The sequence below is a fragment of the Erythrolamprus reginae genome, chromosome 2 (assembly GCF_031021105.1).
Source record: "Erythrolamprus reginae isolate rEryReg1 chromosome 2, rEryReg1.hap1, whole genome shotgun sequence".
Classification (NCBI taxonomy): Eukaryota; Metazoa; Chordata; class Lepidosauria; order Squamata; family Dipsadidae; genus Erythrolamprus; species Erythrolamprus reginae.
Window position 1 is genome coordinate 275,160,096 of NC_091951.1, and position 16,146 is coordinate 275,176,241.

General features: G+C 36.6%; 1 protein-coding gene across 9 annotated transcripts in view; it reads right to left on the bottom strand.

The window, feature by feature from the left end:
- Nucleotides 1-16,146, bottom strand: part of TRPM6 (transient receptor potential cation channel subfamily M member 6) — a 99,185-nt gene that overhangs the window by 38,473 nt on the left and 44,566 nt on the right. For 6 of the 9 annotated variants that reach the window (XR_011558318.1, XM_070742673.1, XM_070742671.1 and 3 more), the window contains 6 exons: nt 15,209-15,437; nt 11,077-11,232; nt 8,036-8,179; nt 7,437-7,565; nt 2,167-2,418; nt 442-616 (listed from right to left, as the gene is read on the bottom strand). Coding sequence is in view for 8 of the 9 variants with exons in the window: in XM_070742673.1 (XP_070598774.1) it covers nt 442-616; nt 2,167-2,418; nt 7,437-7,565; nt 8,036-8,179; nt 11,077-11,232; nt 15,209-15,437 (1,085 nt within the window). In the remaining variant the exon portion in view is untranslated. Of the gene's footprint in view, nt 1-441; nt 617-2,166; nt 2,419-7,436; nt 7,566-8,035; nt 8,180-11,076; nt 11,233-15,208; nt 15,438-16,146 lie in introns of those variants that run through there. The other 3 variants (XM_070742672.1, XM_070742678.1, XM_070742675.1) reach the window with 3 other exon arrangements.

The following is a 16,146-nucleotide window of genomic DNA, read 5'->3' on the forward strand; positions in this document are numbered from 1 at the left end:
TTATGATGATCATTCAAGTCACTCCCACCTGGTCACATGACCAGCAAGCCACTCCTACCCAATCACATGACCATTAAGCTGCACCCACAAAATAAGCCACACCTACAGCATATCAGTAAAAATTTTGGCTGCCCATTACTGATCACAGGTTATATAACACAATTAAGGCAAATATTTTCCACTATTTATTATTCCTAGCCATATACTAAGTGGCTGTCTTAATAAATAAGCTACGCCTTTATTTATTTGTTTTATTTGTCCAATTTGTATTTCACAAAAAGTGAAACTCTGGGCAGCATACAGAAAAACCTACTATTAAAGCATATTGACTACAAATCCATGAAAAACATTTAAGATAAGAAATGTAAATAGAAGTTTTACTTGAATGTGATTTCAAATATGTGAAACTTAAATGCAACATTTCAACAACATGAGACATACCATCAATTTCTCCCGCATACACCTCACCAAATATCATCCAATATGGCTGAAAAACAATATCTCGTGCAAGAGTCCATGATGGCTGCTCATTTGGAGAAAGTATTGCTTTTCGTGAAACACCAAAGCTTAATAGTACTATGGCCATCATAATTACAATATAGAACATGTTTGCTGTCTGTAATGAAAAACAAAACAAGGTATTGAAATAGTAAGAATTTAAAGCAAAGAAATTATGTTGTTGCTTTTAATAAATCTGATTGTGCAATCTATTAAAAAATAATATTAAAACATATTAAAAGATACAAAGTTGCCAATTATTCAATAACCATGAATGATAATGATAATGATAATGATGATGATGATGATGATAATGATAATGATAATGATAATGATAATGATAACAACATATTTATTATCTGACTATTTCCAATCAAATTCATGGGCTTTTCATAAATCCTTCTTCCAACATATTTGAACATTTCATCCAGTCATTCAAATGACCCAATACATATAAATCAGGAATTCTTTGTTTAGCATATTATTCAAACTGGAGATCCCATTTTGTTATTCCCAATGAATCCAAGATTTAAGTCAAGAATAAATTGTAGATTAATTATGAATTACAATGGAAAAGAAGGAAAAGAGAGACAGGGTAAGAAATATTACCAAAATACTTGAGTTAATACATAAAGCTGAATAAATTCCTCATTATATTAGCAGGAGGTTCCAAGTGTGAGCAACATCCACCAACATATATTTATTTCATTTCATTTTATTTTATTTTATTTGTCAAATATGTACATGATAGTAATTTAACATAACATAACATAACATAACGCAACGTAACGTAACATAAGTAAAGGAAAGATAAAAGAAAATAATAGGACAGTAGGACAAGGTCGGTAGGCACAATGGTGTGCATATGCACACCCCTTACAAACCTCTTAGAAATGGGGAGAGGTCAACTGTAGATAATCTACGGTTTATGTTTTGGGGATTTGGGGAAGAAACTACAGAGTCAGGTAGTGCATTCCAGGCATTGATCTCTCTACTGCTAAAGTCGTATTTTCTGCAGTCAAGTTTAGAGCGAGTTTATTCAATATCTTGAATACAGTAAGTCAAGTGTCCTTCCTCATCACATTTTATTATTTAATGTATATTTCAGTATTGCAGTTCTACTGACTGTATGACCGCAACATTTTATTTATTTCACTTTTATCTCACCTTTATTCTAATATGATTTGATTGCTTATCTGTACTCAGACTGTCATTAAGTATTGTAGCTTATGATTCTTGATGGACTTTTCTTTTATGTACAATGAGAGCATGTGCAAAAAGACAAATTCCTTGTGTATCCAATCACACTTGGCCAATAAAGAATTCTATTCTATTCTATTCTATTCTATTCTCCATTATTGTTTCTAAATAACACAAGGTGGTCAATAAAGAATTCTATTCTATTCTCCATTATTGTTTCTAAATAACACCAGGTGACAAACATGTTAAATACTTCTTCTGCCTCCTATGTTCCCAACAACAATAGCAACCCTGTGAGATGAGTTGGGCTCAGAGAAAGTGTCAGGCCCAAAGTCACCAAGCTGGTTTTTCATGCCTAAAGCAGGATTAGAACTTATGTTTTCATGTTTCTTAGGCACCTTGGCGAACTATTAAAGCCTTGATAAGAAACTTTTATATTTATTCATAAGAGCACCCAAGAGTACTTACCATTTTGCCTATCATTGTCAAATAGGGGCCAGCATGCTGATTCATGGCAAAAAAATCAAGAAGTTGAGCATACCAGAATATTATATCCAAACAATAAATTAATCTTCCTATTGTTCGAAGTGGAGGATTTGCCCAGCGCAAACCAAATCCGGTCATGAACAGGATGATAGCAATAAAGTCTGTAAAATTCCAGTATTCATAGATCCATACTTTCACCTTTTGGATGAACTTGCTTGGCTCTGAAATAAAAATCTAAAGGCAGAATGATTTGTTATAATATTACTATATAAACAAAATTATGACTCTCAAATGAGTGGCACAAGGGAAATGAAAAATGATACTCCGTTTGACCTCAGAATCATTGCAATGCCTCTACTACACTTACACATAAAATTAATATTTTCCAGAAATGAAATAATTATTGTCACCATCATTTGTTATATTTATTGTTATATTTATTTTTTCATCCATAAAACACAAATTATGATATGACCGAATTATCAGATTGAAATAGATATATTTTTACATTTCATGAAAGCTAAATTGTAATGATAATTTAGAAAGAAGCCAATTTAAAATTTTCAAAGATCTTTGTTCATTTTCAATGTTGATGTTTTGCCAAATATGAGTAATTTTAGATAACAAGAAAAGATAATGATGTCTTCTTATAGACCTACAATTTATATAAATTGCACATATTGACCATATCAGATGTCGACCTCTAGGTCTCTCCCTTGTGGGGTGCCTCAGGGGTCGGTCCTCTCCCCCCTACTATTTAATATCTACATGAAACTGCTGGGTGAGATCATCCAAGTGCATGGGGGTGAGGTATCATCAATATGCCGATGATACCCAGTTATACATCTCCACCCCATGTCCAGCCAACGAAGCGGTGGAAGTGATGTGCCGGTGCCTGGAGGATGTTGAGGCTTGGATGAGTGTCAACAAACTCAAGCTCAACCCAGACAAGACGGAGTTGCTGTGGGTCTTACCTCCCAAGGACAATTCCATCTGTCCGTCCATTACCTTAGGGGGAGAATCACTGGCCCCCTCAGAGAAGGTTCACAACTTGGGCATCCTCCTCGACCCACAGCTCACATTAGAGAACCATCTTTCAGCTGTGGCGAGGGGGGCGTTTGCCCAGGTTCGTCTTGTGCACCAGTTGCGACCCTACTTGGACAGGGAGTCACTGCTCACAGTCACTCATGCCCTCATCACCTTGAAACTCGACTACTGTAACGCTCTCTACATGGGGCTACCTTTGAAAAATGTTCGGAAACTTCAGATCATGCAGAATGCAGCTGCGAGAGCAATCATGGGCTTTCCCAAATATGCCCATGTTACACCAATACTCTGCAGTCTGCATTGGTTACCGATCAGTTTCCGATCACAATTCAAAGTGTTGGTTATGACCTATAAAGCCCTTCATGGCACCGGACCAGATTATCTCAGGGACCGCCTTCTGCTGCACGAATCCCAGCGACCAGTTAGGTCCCACAGAGTGGATCTTCTCCAGGTCCCGTCAACTAAAAAATGTCGCTTGGCAGGACCCAGGGGAAGAGCCTTCTCTGTGGCGGCCTCGGCCCTCTGGAACTAACTCCCCCCAAAGATTAGAATTGCCCCCACCCTCCTTGCCTTTCGTAAGTTGCTTAAAACCCACCTCTGCCGTCAGGCATGGGGGAATTGAGACCCTCTTCCCCCTAGGCCTTTACAATTCTATGCATGGTATGTATGTAGGTATGTTTGGTTTTTTATATTAATGGGTTTTTAGTTGTTTCTAACATCAGACTACTATTGTACACTGCTTTATTATTGCTGTTAGCCGCCCCGAGTCTCCAGAGAGGGGCGGCATACAAATCCAATAAATAAATAAATATCTTCAACCTGACACATTCTAATTTTTTGGTGCCTTGATTTTCTATTGCAAATACTTGAATAGTAAGTGGGGGTCTAAATACTTGTGTCTTCTTTATTCTTGGAACAATAGGGGAAAGGTCATATCTAATTTATTCATGGGTTTTTCTCAGGTTTTATGGATTTTGTCTACGATGTTTCCTTGAAAGTTTTGAAATTTGAAATTTTCTTTATAATAGATGTGATCCTGCATCATTCATGCTTTATTTTTCCCAGTTAAGTTTTAAATTAGATCTTCCTCCATAGCTTCTAAGAGGGTTTATCAATTATCTATCACTTAATTGCAGAAGAGTAATGAATACCCTTTGGAAAAAATAATCTTTATGTGTAAAATGGTGACACTCAAATATTTTGACAAGTTCACTTGGACGTAGCTCATGTTTCTCCCTGGGGTTTACCTATAAATAATAACATCTTCATATTGAAGATTCATATTGAAGCCAAAACATCCCCAATACAACAGGAATGGGGCTCACATCAAGTTTACTCATCAACCACATATCAAGATCAGAAAATTAGTATCGTACAGCAACTCAAGCTACTTGTACTTATGCTGAGAATAAAATATCGGCACAAAGAAATCTTATGTCCAAATGAATACTTTCATAGGAAAGTTGTAAAGTGAAAATCTAAGCCATGGCCTATTTTTCAATAGTCCATATCTTAGACTTTCAATTGGCAACTTACCTGTGAAAGTATTTGTGGTTAGGGTTCAGAAGCACGTTTGTTTGTTTGTTTTGTTTGTTTGTTTGTTTGTTTGTTTGTTTGTTTGGTTGGTTGGTTGGTTGGTTGGTTGGTTGGTTGGTTGGTTGGTTGGTTGGTTGGTTGGTTGGTTGATATGCCGCCCTATTCCTCAGACATGAAGGTTGCAGATAAAAGAAACTATTAAATTCCTTGAGCTGGAAAACCTTCATTTTGCATTAAGATCATGCAACAACAACAAAAATATAATGAAATTGCATTCTCATTGCTTTAAATATTTTTAATAGTCTATGATTCCTAAAAGTCATTATTATCACTGATCAAGCCTAATTGTCTTGACGATTAATAGATATTTGCAACTTTGGAGAAATGGTTAAGGTAGCTAACTGGCAGGAGGGCAGCAAAGAATCACTTGCTGAAACTTTGGAAAAATAATTTGGGGCCTTTGGCAGATGGATTAATTGAAATTACTCAGGTTACTCAAATTACTGATCAAATGCTATTAAAAAAATTTCTGAATCTTAGATTTTTTGTCTGTTCTTCCAATTGAAACCTATTTCTACGTCTATTTGTTCTCTGTTTCATTAGAATGACCATAAGGCTGCAATAATGATATATCTGTTTAAAATATAGCTAACACTGGCAAAATGAAGTATTAATAAACAGCATATAAAACTGAGGAAGCAAAAAGGAAATCAAAAGAGTTTTTGTCAAATGAAATATGAATTAATAAATGAATTTTATTCTGATACAAAAAAAAAATGTGGCCATGTTTTAAAGGCATGCCAGTCCTGAAAGGAATTTTTTTTTGACATTGCAAGAAAACAAATTTAGCCAGATTGCTGGGGTGGGGGTGTTTTGGAACAAAAAGAGTACCCTTCAGGGCTTTTTCAGCAAGGCAAATTATGAACTGGATCTTTGGAAGGTCATAAAAAAGATTTAACACATTATACAGTACAAACTAATTATACGCTGCTATGATCGTGCTGATAAGCTGCAAAGTGAAGGAGCAATGTTAAAATGTTTGCTTCCAACAACAAAAAAATAGAGAAACATATGAATACTCTCAGTATACAAGTCCCAATGAACTGAATGATACTATTAGAAAATATACTAATATTTAAAAAAATGTTGGTCAGGAGTTAACAATTACTTGATGCAATCTAAAAGGCAAATGTCTCCACAGTGCACAGAGCAAACACTTGTGAGGTTAATTACCCATATGTACAACACAATGTTCTGCAAAATTGTACTTGGTAAACCAATAACCAGTGCACAAAGCTGTTTCAAATAGGAATAGTTTCACAATTACTTGTTGTATCAAAGCCAGATCTCTAGGATACACATAGACAACACTTAGTTAATTTATAAACTTATGACTGAATTTTTTTTAGAGGAGGGATGCACAAAATTTCTCGGGCAAAATTTGGTCTTTAAGTAGTATGCTAACAATTGCACTATGAAAAGAAAGAGGCAAAAGCAGCACTGAAAAAAAATCATTTGATTTCTATTTAATGTATATATTTACCTATTGCATTTAAAAATTATAATTAGGTAACAATGTTTGGTTCCAGGATCAAACCCATCAGCAAAAACCTAGATGGCTGCTGCCAACCCCAATTCTGTGAAATTGGTAGAAAGGGAAATACTGCAAAACAAAAATGCTGTGCACAATTGTTAATGTCTGCTCTCGGAGATATTGAGTTGTTTCACCCACCTAAAAAGGATTGTTGAAAGGCTGCATTGCCAATGCACATTTTTGACCCCTGTTCAATTTTGTTTTTATTTTTTCAAAAGATGCAATTTTAATATTTTTCAAGAAAAAAGTAAGTCGATTGAAACTTCTTGCAGATTTATTTGTCTTTCATATATAGGTGGTCCTTGACTTACAACAATATTCATTTAGTGACCTATTGAAGTTCCAATGGCCCTGAAAAAAGGGACTTGTTATGACCATTTTTTACACTTACTGTATGATCACACTGTTAGTATCTTCTTGGTGATGGAATTTTTTCACAGTAGAAGACAAGGGGAAGCACTGAAAAAATTGCCAAAAATTACAAAAAAAAAAAGATGGCAACATGCACGCACCGGCACAGACAGAACTGGATTCATGATACCATCTTCACATCACTAGCGGGTCACTAATGGTTTGGATTATCTGGTCTGAACTGGGAGGAACCCACCCCTGGATAAGGGGATCACATAACTATAGGACACTGTAACCATCATAACTATAAATTAGTTGCCAAGTTCCTGAATTCTGATCACATGACCAAGGAGATATTAAAAAATGTGATCATACAGTAAGTGTGAAAAATAGTCATGTCACTTTTTTCAGTGATTTGCCATGTTTTTGCTTCCTGTGCATGCACAGTGCAGCAGTAACAGCCGATAAGAGGAATCCGCCCCTGTCTCAATTATAGCTGTTAAGTCAAGAATTACCTATAATTGTACATATACTTGGATGCATTAGAATAGAATAGAATGGAATGGAATGGAATGGAAGGGAAGGGAAGGGAACGGAACGGAACAGAATAGAATAGAATAGAATAGAATTCTTTATTGGCCAAGTGTGATTGGACGCACAAGGAATATGTCATTGGTGCATTTGTATGTACAGCAATAACACAAACATTAGATAAAAGGCCTACCTCTCTCACTTTCTCAATGGAGGTAGTAAAAATGTAGGTAATCACAAGCCATTCCTGAGCACTGGGGGTTGGTTTCATCTTCACCAGGATTGTATAAGTAAATAGCATGAGAAATACTAAATAGGCCATCTAGCAAATATACAATAGACATTTTATGATTGACAGCTTTGCCAAAAATGAGCAACTTACATCATCACAAACTATTGTTATTTCATCATTCCTTCACTTGCCTGAACTGGATATTGCGAACACTAAGCCCATGGAACCAACGCTGATATTTTGTAAGATTGAATTATAAATATCAGTCAACTAAAATAAATATGCAGGTTTATATTTAGCAATTTTGTTTTCTTACCAATGCAATATTCTTAGGAAAACAAAATCCATTTCATTATTTCAAATGAGATAATTTTGCAATATATTATTGAAAACGTTGAAAATCTAAATAAAATAAGTAAAATAAAATTCAACCAGTTAAATTACTTAAAATGCCAACACTCTTATTCGCTCTTATGAATAGGTCTGTTTCAGAAGCATGCAGAAGGATTGAGTTATCAATACACATTTTGGTAAAACGTAGTGTAACAGCAATAACTGACCATGTGGAACCAGAACTTGACAATAGGGGCGTTGTAGAATTCATAGATTTTCCTCGTTCCGAGAAGGCTTTGTTGTTCATTGTTGTTGGGGAAAGTCGGTTTTTCAACTTGCTTCTCAACCTCTTTCTCAAAATCATAATTGTTCTTTTAAAAAATACAAAATGTTTAAATTAGTTGCCATCCAACTAAAAAAATAAATTCCAGTACAGTGTTCCCTTGACTTTCGTAGGGGATGCGTTCTAAGACCGCCTGCAAAAGTCAAATTTCTGTGAAGTGGAGATGCTCCCTTCCTTCCTTCCTTCCCCTCCCTCCTCCATTCCTGGTTTTACTTACCCCCAGAACCCACAGGGGCAATGGGGCGGCAAGCTGGGGGCTTTGCTGTGCTCGCTGCTGGCGTCTCCCATAGCGGCGACAGCAGCACCGATGCTCAGGGTCAGGGCAGGGGAAGGAGAAGCTCAAGGCAAGGGGGATCCAGGCCAGGACTCGAAGCCGGGATTCCAGGCCAGTCATCTGGGAGGTTGGATGCTACCACTTAGGGAGACGGCTTAGATGGGTGGGCTTGGCTTCAAGTGGAGCATACCAACGCTCTGAGAATTAAAGGGGAGGGATCAGGAGGCTGGGGCGGAAGCGGAGGTTTTATTTAAAGACGGCTTCTTTAAATAAATTTTAAAGATAAAAAAATACAATGGGTATACCACGGGATTTCAAAATTTTTATTTATTTATTTATTTATTTATTGAAAACCCATGATATAGGCTTTCTGTGAAAGTCAGACCCATGAAAGTCAAGGGACCACTATATAGACAAATAAGCAAACATTCTGAATGAATCAATCCAATGATGGGATACAGGCAATGTTGGCTTGCAAAGTAGTCCAGCTTGTGTAGACTGGCCCAATATGGCTTAGGGCCAGACTATCTTTGAGACCACCTCCTACTGCATAGCTCTCAGCAACTGATAAGGGCCCGCAAAGTTGGTCTTCTCCGGGTCCCGTCAGCTAAACAGTGATGGCTGGTGGGCCTGTGGGGTGGGCTTCTCTGTGGCAGCTCCATCTCTTTGGAACCATCTACCCCCTGCGATTTGGACTGCCTCCATCCTATTAGCCTTCCACAAAGCTGTAAAGACCTGGCTTTTCCGGCAGACCTGGGGTAGTTGATCAGATGGCATTCCATCAGAATCCAACCATGAAAGATTTGTTTAGTTTTTAGCTGTTGCGAATGTTCATTGTGGGTTTAAAATTGTTTGGTGCTGATTTTAAGGGGTTTTATATTGTACTGTTTTTAGGGGGTCTTATATTTTATATTTACAGGGTATGCATATCTTTGTATTTGGTTGCAAGCCTCTGGGAGTGGAGCGGCATATTATCATTATCATTATTATCATTATTATCATTATTATCATTATTATCATTATTATCATTATTATCATTATTATCATTATTATCATTATTATCATTATTATCATTATTATCATCATTATCATCATTATCATCATTATCATCATTATTATCATTATTATCATTATTATCATTATATAACAAATAATAATAACAAATGGATACAAACTCTCAAAAGAGCAAAATTGAGATCCTGCCCTAAGGAAATAAGATTTTCTAAAAGAACTCATAGTCTGAAGACAGTATGTTATCTGTAATACAGGGTGCGTTCCAAAAGTAATGCAGTTGAATTTCCCGCGCTGCTCCTATTGGTCGAAGTGGGACCAAAGCACTTGGAGTAGGGGGGGGGGGGTGCTAAGCTTTGCCGGAAAACTGGTCTCAGTGCTCTCCAAGCTGTGGAAGTGGCAGGATTCAGTTATTATAAACCTCTGCGCACTGACCGTATCATGAAAAAAACTTTGAACTTTTTGAACTTTGCAATGTATAGAAATTGAACCTGATTATTTGGACAATGTCATCACTGGTGATGAAACCTGGGTGTCTGAATACAACCCAGAAACAAAACGCCAAAGCTTTGAGTGACACACCGATCAGTCCCCCAAGCCCAAAAAGGCAAGAATGAGCAAATCAAAAGTGAAAACAACGCTCATTGTCTTTTTCAACAGTAATGGAGTGGTCCATAAGGAGTTTGTTCCTCAAGGACAGACAGTTAACGCTGCCTACTACGTGGATGTGCTGGAAAGACTCCAAAAAAGGGTCATCAGGACGAGAAAAGAATCTCCGCTACCTGGCAACTCCATCACGACAATGCACCTTGCCACAATGCACTACGAGTCCACGAGTTCCTGGCCAAACACCAGGTGCCAATGCTGCCCCCCCCCCTATAGTCCTGACGTTGCCCCAGTAGACTTCTTTTTGTTCCCTCGGATTAAGGCAGCCCTGAAAGGAACCTGTTTTTCATCCATAGAAGAGATCCAATCAGCCGTGACGAAGACCTTGTGAGAGGTCCCCAAAGATGCCTTCTAGGGTACGTACTGATCATGGCAGAGTCGCTGGGAAAAAATGTGTAGAGACCCAAGGAAAGTACTTTGAAGAATTTTAAGTGTTTGTGCAAATCTGTTCAATAAATTACTTTTAAAAATAATAATTGCATTACTTTTGGAACGCACCCGGTATATAATATGAAAGACCAATTCACAATATATTATTAAGTGGGCATGAATGATTGGAAGAGAGAAAATAGGATAAAAGATGAGGAAAGTGGTAGATTCCAGTCAAATGATATAACAAAGATACAAACCCCGAAGGTCCTTGGTGTTTAAGCGTGAATGTTTTCTTACTGACATATCATTACCCAAATTAGATAACATCACCAGGGCTAGCAAATCTGATAATGTTACCTAATTTAGGTAATGAAATCTATGCAGGAAAATAAGCAAACTCATAGAGTTTGACCCCTCAGGTCAATCCAGAGCTACCAGTAGTTCATTTGATTGATACAGAAACCTGCCCCTAAAACTGTGTAAACTTTATCTTTTTCGTATGGCACAATATTTAGACCAAAACACTTTCTAACCAAAAACATAATCTGCTTTTACTTTATCCAACAAAATGAAATCCAGATCTGCTTGTTCTACATACTCACCAATGATAAGTTATCTTTTCCACTGGTGGTGTTGGGATCATCGTGGTACCAGGTGAATTGGTGGGGCTCCTGCGACTGAGGCACATGGGACATTTCAGCCTTGTTTTTAAAGTCCAGCATCAAGATGGTAGGAGGTAGAAGAATACTTAGAATCACCTAAAAGAGCATCAAATGTTTATTATGAAAGGGATTTTTCTTTTAATTCTTAATATTAGCAATAGTTATTATTGGACAATAACTTACACAGCAGTTTTAAAAAAGCAAATCCCATCCTGACAACTTGGCATCTAAAATTTGCCAAATTTATTTATTTATAGGCCGCCCAACTCCTGCCAGATTCTGTGTGGTGTACAACAATCCAGACAATATAAAAACAATTTAAACCCCAGAAAATAAAATCATTCATTCCCACTTGGTTGGAGGTAGATCGTATTGCTCAGCGACCCCGAGCCTACTGGCAGAGCCAGGTTTTCACAGCTCTCCGGTAGGACAGGAAAGTGGGGGCGGTGCAGATCTTTGGGGGCAGCTGGTTCCAGAGAGCTGGAGCCACCACAGAGAAGGTCCTCCCACACGGCCTTGCCAGCTGACACTGTCTAGTCGACGGGACCCAGAGAAGGCCAACCCTGTGGGTCTCAATTGGTCACTGGGAGGTATGCGGCAGAAGACGGTCACGTAAGTAGTCTGGCCTACTAATATTAACTTGGCTAGTCTAATCAAATATTTTGCACTGAAGCTAGTCTGATCACAGCTAAATTAAATTCACCTGATTGCAAAAATAACAATAAAAATATTAACAGGGAGACATCATAGCCATGGTTGGAGGGACTGAAGAGTTTCAACCTTTTGCCCTCCTTGCCTTCCTAGTCTGTAGGCTGGAAATTTCCTACCTGGTTTGGAGGAAAAGCTTTGTTCATATGGAAGGTTTTCTCTTATATGTGAAATATGTGCAGTGCCCATCATACTGCAGTTCCATAAACTGCTTTATCTCAGTGCACTTTGATTCCAACCAACTGATTTATGGTTGTCTATCTTGGGCTTTATATGTTTTATTTATTCAGCAGATTTTTATACCGACTATCAGACTTGCGTGCCTTTTTTATGGTTATTTATAGAGAACACAATACAATGATATTAAAACTACAGGTGAAAACAATTTAAAAACCACATTAAAATATATATTTATGTTTTATATATAAATATACATTTTAACTGTGTGTGTGTGTGTATGCACACAGGCTCACACAAACACACACATGTATGGTTTCTCTTTAGTTATTTATTTATTGGTTTGATTTTATCTCAGCAAGTGACTGACTGGCATACGTTATAAAACATAAAAACAATTAAACTATTACAATAATGCAAAATACAGAAAGGCACAAAACCAAATCTTCATGGCCTTACAAAAAGCCAACAGGGTTGAGGTCATCCTGATATCTGAAGGTGGGTTCCTCCTGGTTCAGACCTCTTCTATAGCAAACCGGTAGTAAACTGGTGATGATGTCATGGAGCCGGTTCTGTTGTTGCAGCTCCGTTGATGCTGCCATCTCTTTTTTATTTTATTTTTTCAAAAAATGGAATATTTTGCTGATTTTTTTTCTTCTGTGCATACGAAGAAGCCAAGTTTCCAGCACTGTGCATGCATTGCCATCTTGTTTTCAGCTGACATTTTTTTGGCACCGCGTGGCATGGGAGGAAGTGAACCGGCGATGAGTTAACCCGCCCTGGAAGGGAGGCTATTCTAGAAGGTGGGGGTTGTAACATAGAAAGCACATTTCTTAGCTGAGGGGAGCTACAACCTGAATCGAACTGGTAGAAACAACCAGGAGAAGATTTCCCTTGGGAAACCCAACCCCAAGCCATGAAGGGCTTTGTAGGTGACTAGTATTGCAAACACACAGGCAACCAATGCAGCTCTTGAAGCAGTAATTTTACATTCACAAAAATAGACCTGAGAAATGGACGACATGATTGAGAAAGAAAATTGTTTTATATCCATGTCTTCTTATTACACATGAAGATAAGTAAATGGCCATTACTGACATACATCGGTTTAATCTTCGTCCAATCGCTCTCTCTTTCTCCCTCTTCCCCATCCCAGACCACCTCACAGGGCTGTTGTAAGGCAAATAGGAGGAGGAATTTATGTTGGATATGTCTGCTGCCTTGTTTGTAAAAACAAAGGTGAGATACACACAAATAAAACAAATAAAATAATAAAGTAAACCTTAGAAAAAGAGGTCAATTTGAATTTATACTTATACTGTTATAAAATAAAACTGTCACTTCTTTATGTTTATTTTTCTTTGTTACAAAAAAACAAGTTACTCTGAAACAATCAAATGTAGGAGTGTTATAATCTATGCAGAGCCAAAGGACTTCTCCTGAGAGTACAAAACATAGATGAGGTTTATGTTACATGAGTACAGAGTCCATTCCTTCCCCACCATAATCCAAGGAGGAAATGCTTTCAAAAAGAGATAACCAACAATTCAGAGTTTGAGAAACAAGAAAGAGTGCATTATAAGTTACTGTTGAGTTCTCATTCTCTGACTCAGTTGTGTTAGAGAAATTACGGGCAGTTTTTCTCCTGCATTTTTGTTACTTCATCAGACATTGACATTTAAGATGTTGGTGTTACCAGAATCTGAAAAAGTATGCATAGATGTAGGCAATTATGGTCCCCTTTACGGCTTGTGGACTTCAACTCCCAGAATTCCTGAGCCAGTATTCCCAGAATTCCAGAGTCAACATTTAAGAATTCTGGTAGTTGATGGGTTGTAAAGAGCCCATAGTTTTCCATCACTGGAATATATGTATATATAGGTGGTTCAGGCAGTTCTTATGGATATACCTCATGTGGACCTCTTACTGTTTTTCACCTGATGTCAAGAACTCACACATTTAATTTAATTTAATTTAATTTAATTTAATTTAATTTAATTTAATTTAATTTAATTTAATTTAATTTAATTTAATTTAATTTAATTTAATTTAATTTAATTTAATTTAATTTAATTTAATTTAATTTAATTTAATTTAATTTAATTTAATTTAATTTAATTTAATTTAATTTAATTTAATTTAATTTAATTTAATTTAATTTAATTTAATTTAATTTAATTTAATTTAATTTAATTTAATTTAATTTAATTTAATTTAATTTAATTTAATTTAATTTAATTTAATTTAATTTAATTTAATTTAATTTAATTTAATTTAATTTAATTTAATTTAATTTAATTTAATTTAATTTAATTTTTTAATTTAATTTTTTAATTTAATTTTTTAATTTAATTTAATTATTAGATTTGTATGCCGCCCCTCTCCGAGCACTCGGAGTGGCTCACAACAGAATATCACAAATCCAATATGTTAAAAAAGCACATAGAAAACCCATTATTAAAACCATACAACTCAGTCATACCATATACAAATCTACCATAGCCTAGGGGTAACTCAGTTACCCTATGTCTGGCGACATAGGTGGGTTTTGAGTAGCTTATGAAAGACATACTGTAGTCCTCCTCTCCAATAACTGATAAACCATGTACTATTCCGGTATAACAAAACCATGTGATATTAGTTTTGTGGTTATTCCAGAATCCAACTTTACTGCATTACTCACATGATCACAATTATGAAACTGACTAAAACATTCCTTATCCTGCATTGGTGCAATCTTGCAATACTTTTTTTAAAAACTTCTCTTTCCCAATATTGCTTGAAATAGGTCATCTACAACTGTAGTGGTGTTAAAAAAATATTTTTCCTCATATTCTGACACTGACCAAGTTGTATGAAAAAGATTAAACTTTAGCAGCTATTATGTTGGGAAGAAGTTAAGTGATTGGTAATGATTGACAGCCTAGATAGGGACAAAAAAGAGGGTCAAAGAGAATAGAAATTGTAATGGGGGCAGTTCATTTCTCAATAACATATTTGAAAAGACCAGGACAAGTGAATAGATTTATGAAACTATCTCAGCAACAAGGGCTTTCTCTCTTGAAACTGAAACCACTGAACTAAAATGAAGGAAGTCTTCATATAATTCCAGTTTAAACACCTTCAATTGTGTAGTCTAAGAAGGCTGGAAAATGCTTTTGGTTTAGACAAAGGACAAATTGTTTACCTTAAACCATGAATTCTTTCTCATTTTCAGACGCCCCATCCACATATCGGTCAACAGCATCTGGGTGCATGTATGAGACACAAAAGGTCTCAAACCCACTGACACAGCCAGTTTCAGACATGTTGAGTTACTCCAGTTCTTCAGCTCATATGTCAATAGCTTCATGGCCATCTGCTCATTTTGCTTGAATGCATTATCTAACACATCTAGAGCAAGCTGCCCAAACTCACTATAACAGCAAAATAAAGTAGGGCAAGGGGAGGAGAGTTATGACTGTTAGAATAGAATTGATCATAGTAGCCAAGGCGTCTTTGCATACATCTCTGTATCATAAGAACGTAAGAACATAAGAAGAGCCATGCTGAATCAGGCCAAAGCCCATCAAGTCCAGCATTCTGTGTCACACAGTGGCCCACCAATTGTACATGGGGATCTTGAGCAGAAAGAGAAGGCAAAACCCTCCCTTTCCCCTGACACCCAACAAATGGTACCCAAGGGAATCCTGCCTGCCTCAACCAACATAGAGGCGGCACATGGACATCCGTTTCAATAACCACAGATACAATTGGCACCCATGAATCTGTCTAATCCTGCCTTGAAGCTATCAAGGCCGACAGCTGTCACGACGTCTTCTGGAAGTGAATTCCATAAACGAATGACCCTCTGGGTGAAGAAATATTTCCCTTGATTTGTCCTCACTTTCTTACCTATGAGCTTTAGGGAGTGCCCCCCTCATCCTAATATTGTGTGATAGAGAAAATAATTTTTCTCTATCCACCTTTTCTATCCCATGCATGATAATATACACTTCGATCAAGTCATCATATATGCAACATGACTCTAAACATTTTATTGAATGAGAATTATGGCAAGGGTGATTAAGAGAACAATCAAATGCAACATTATATTTTTCTACAGTTTTAAATTAAGCTATTTCT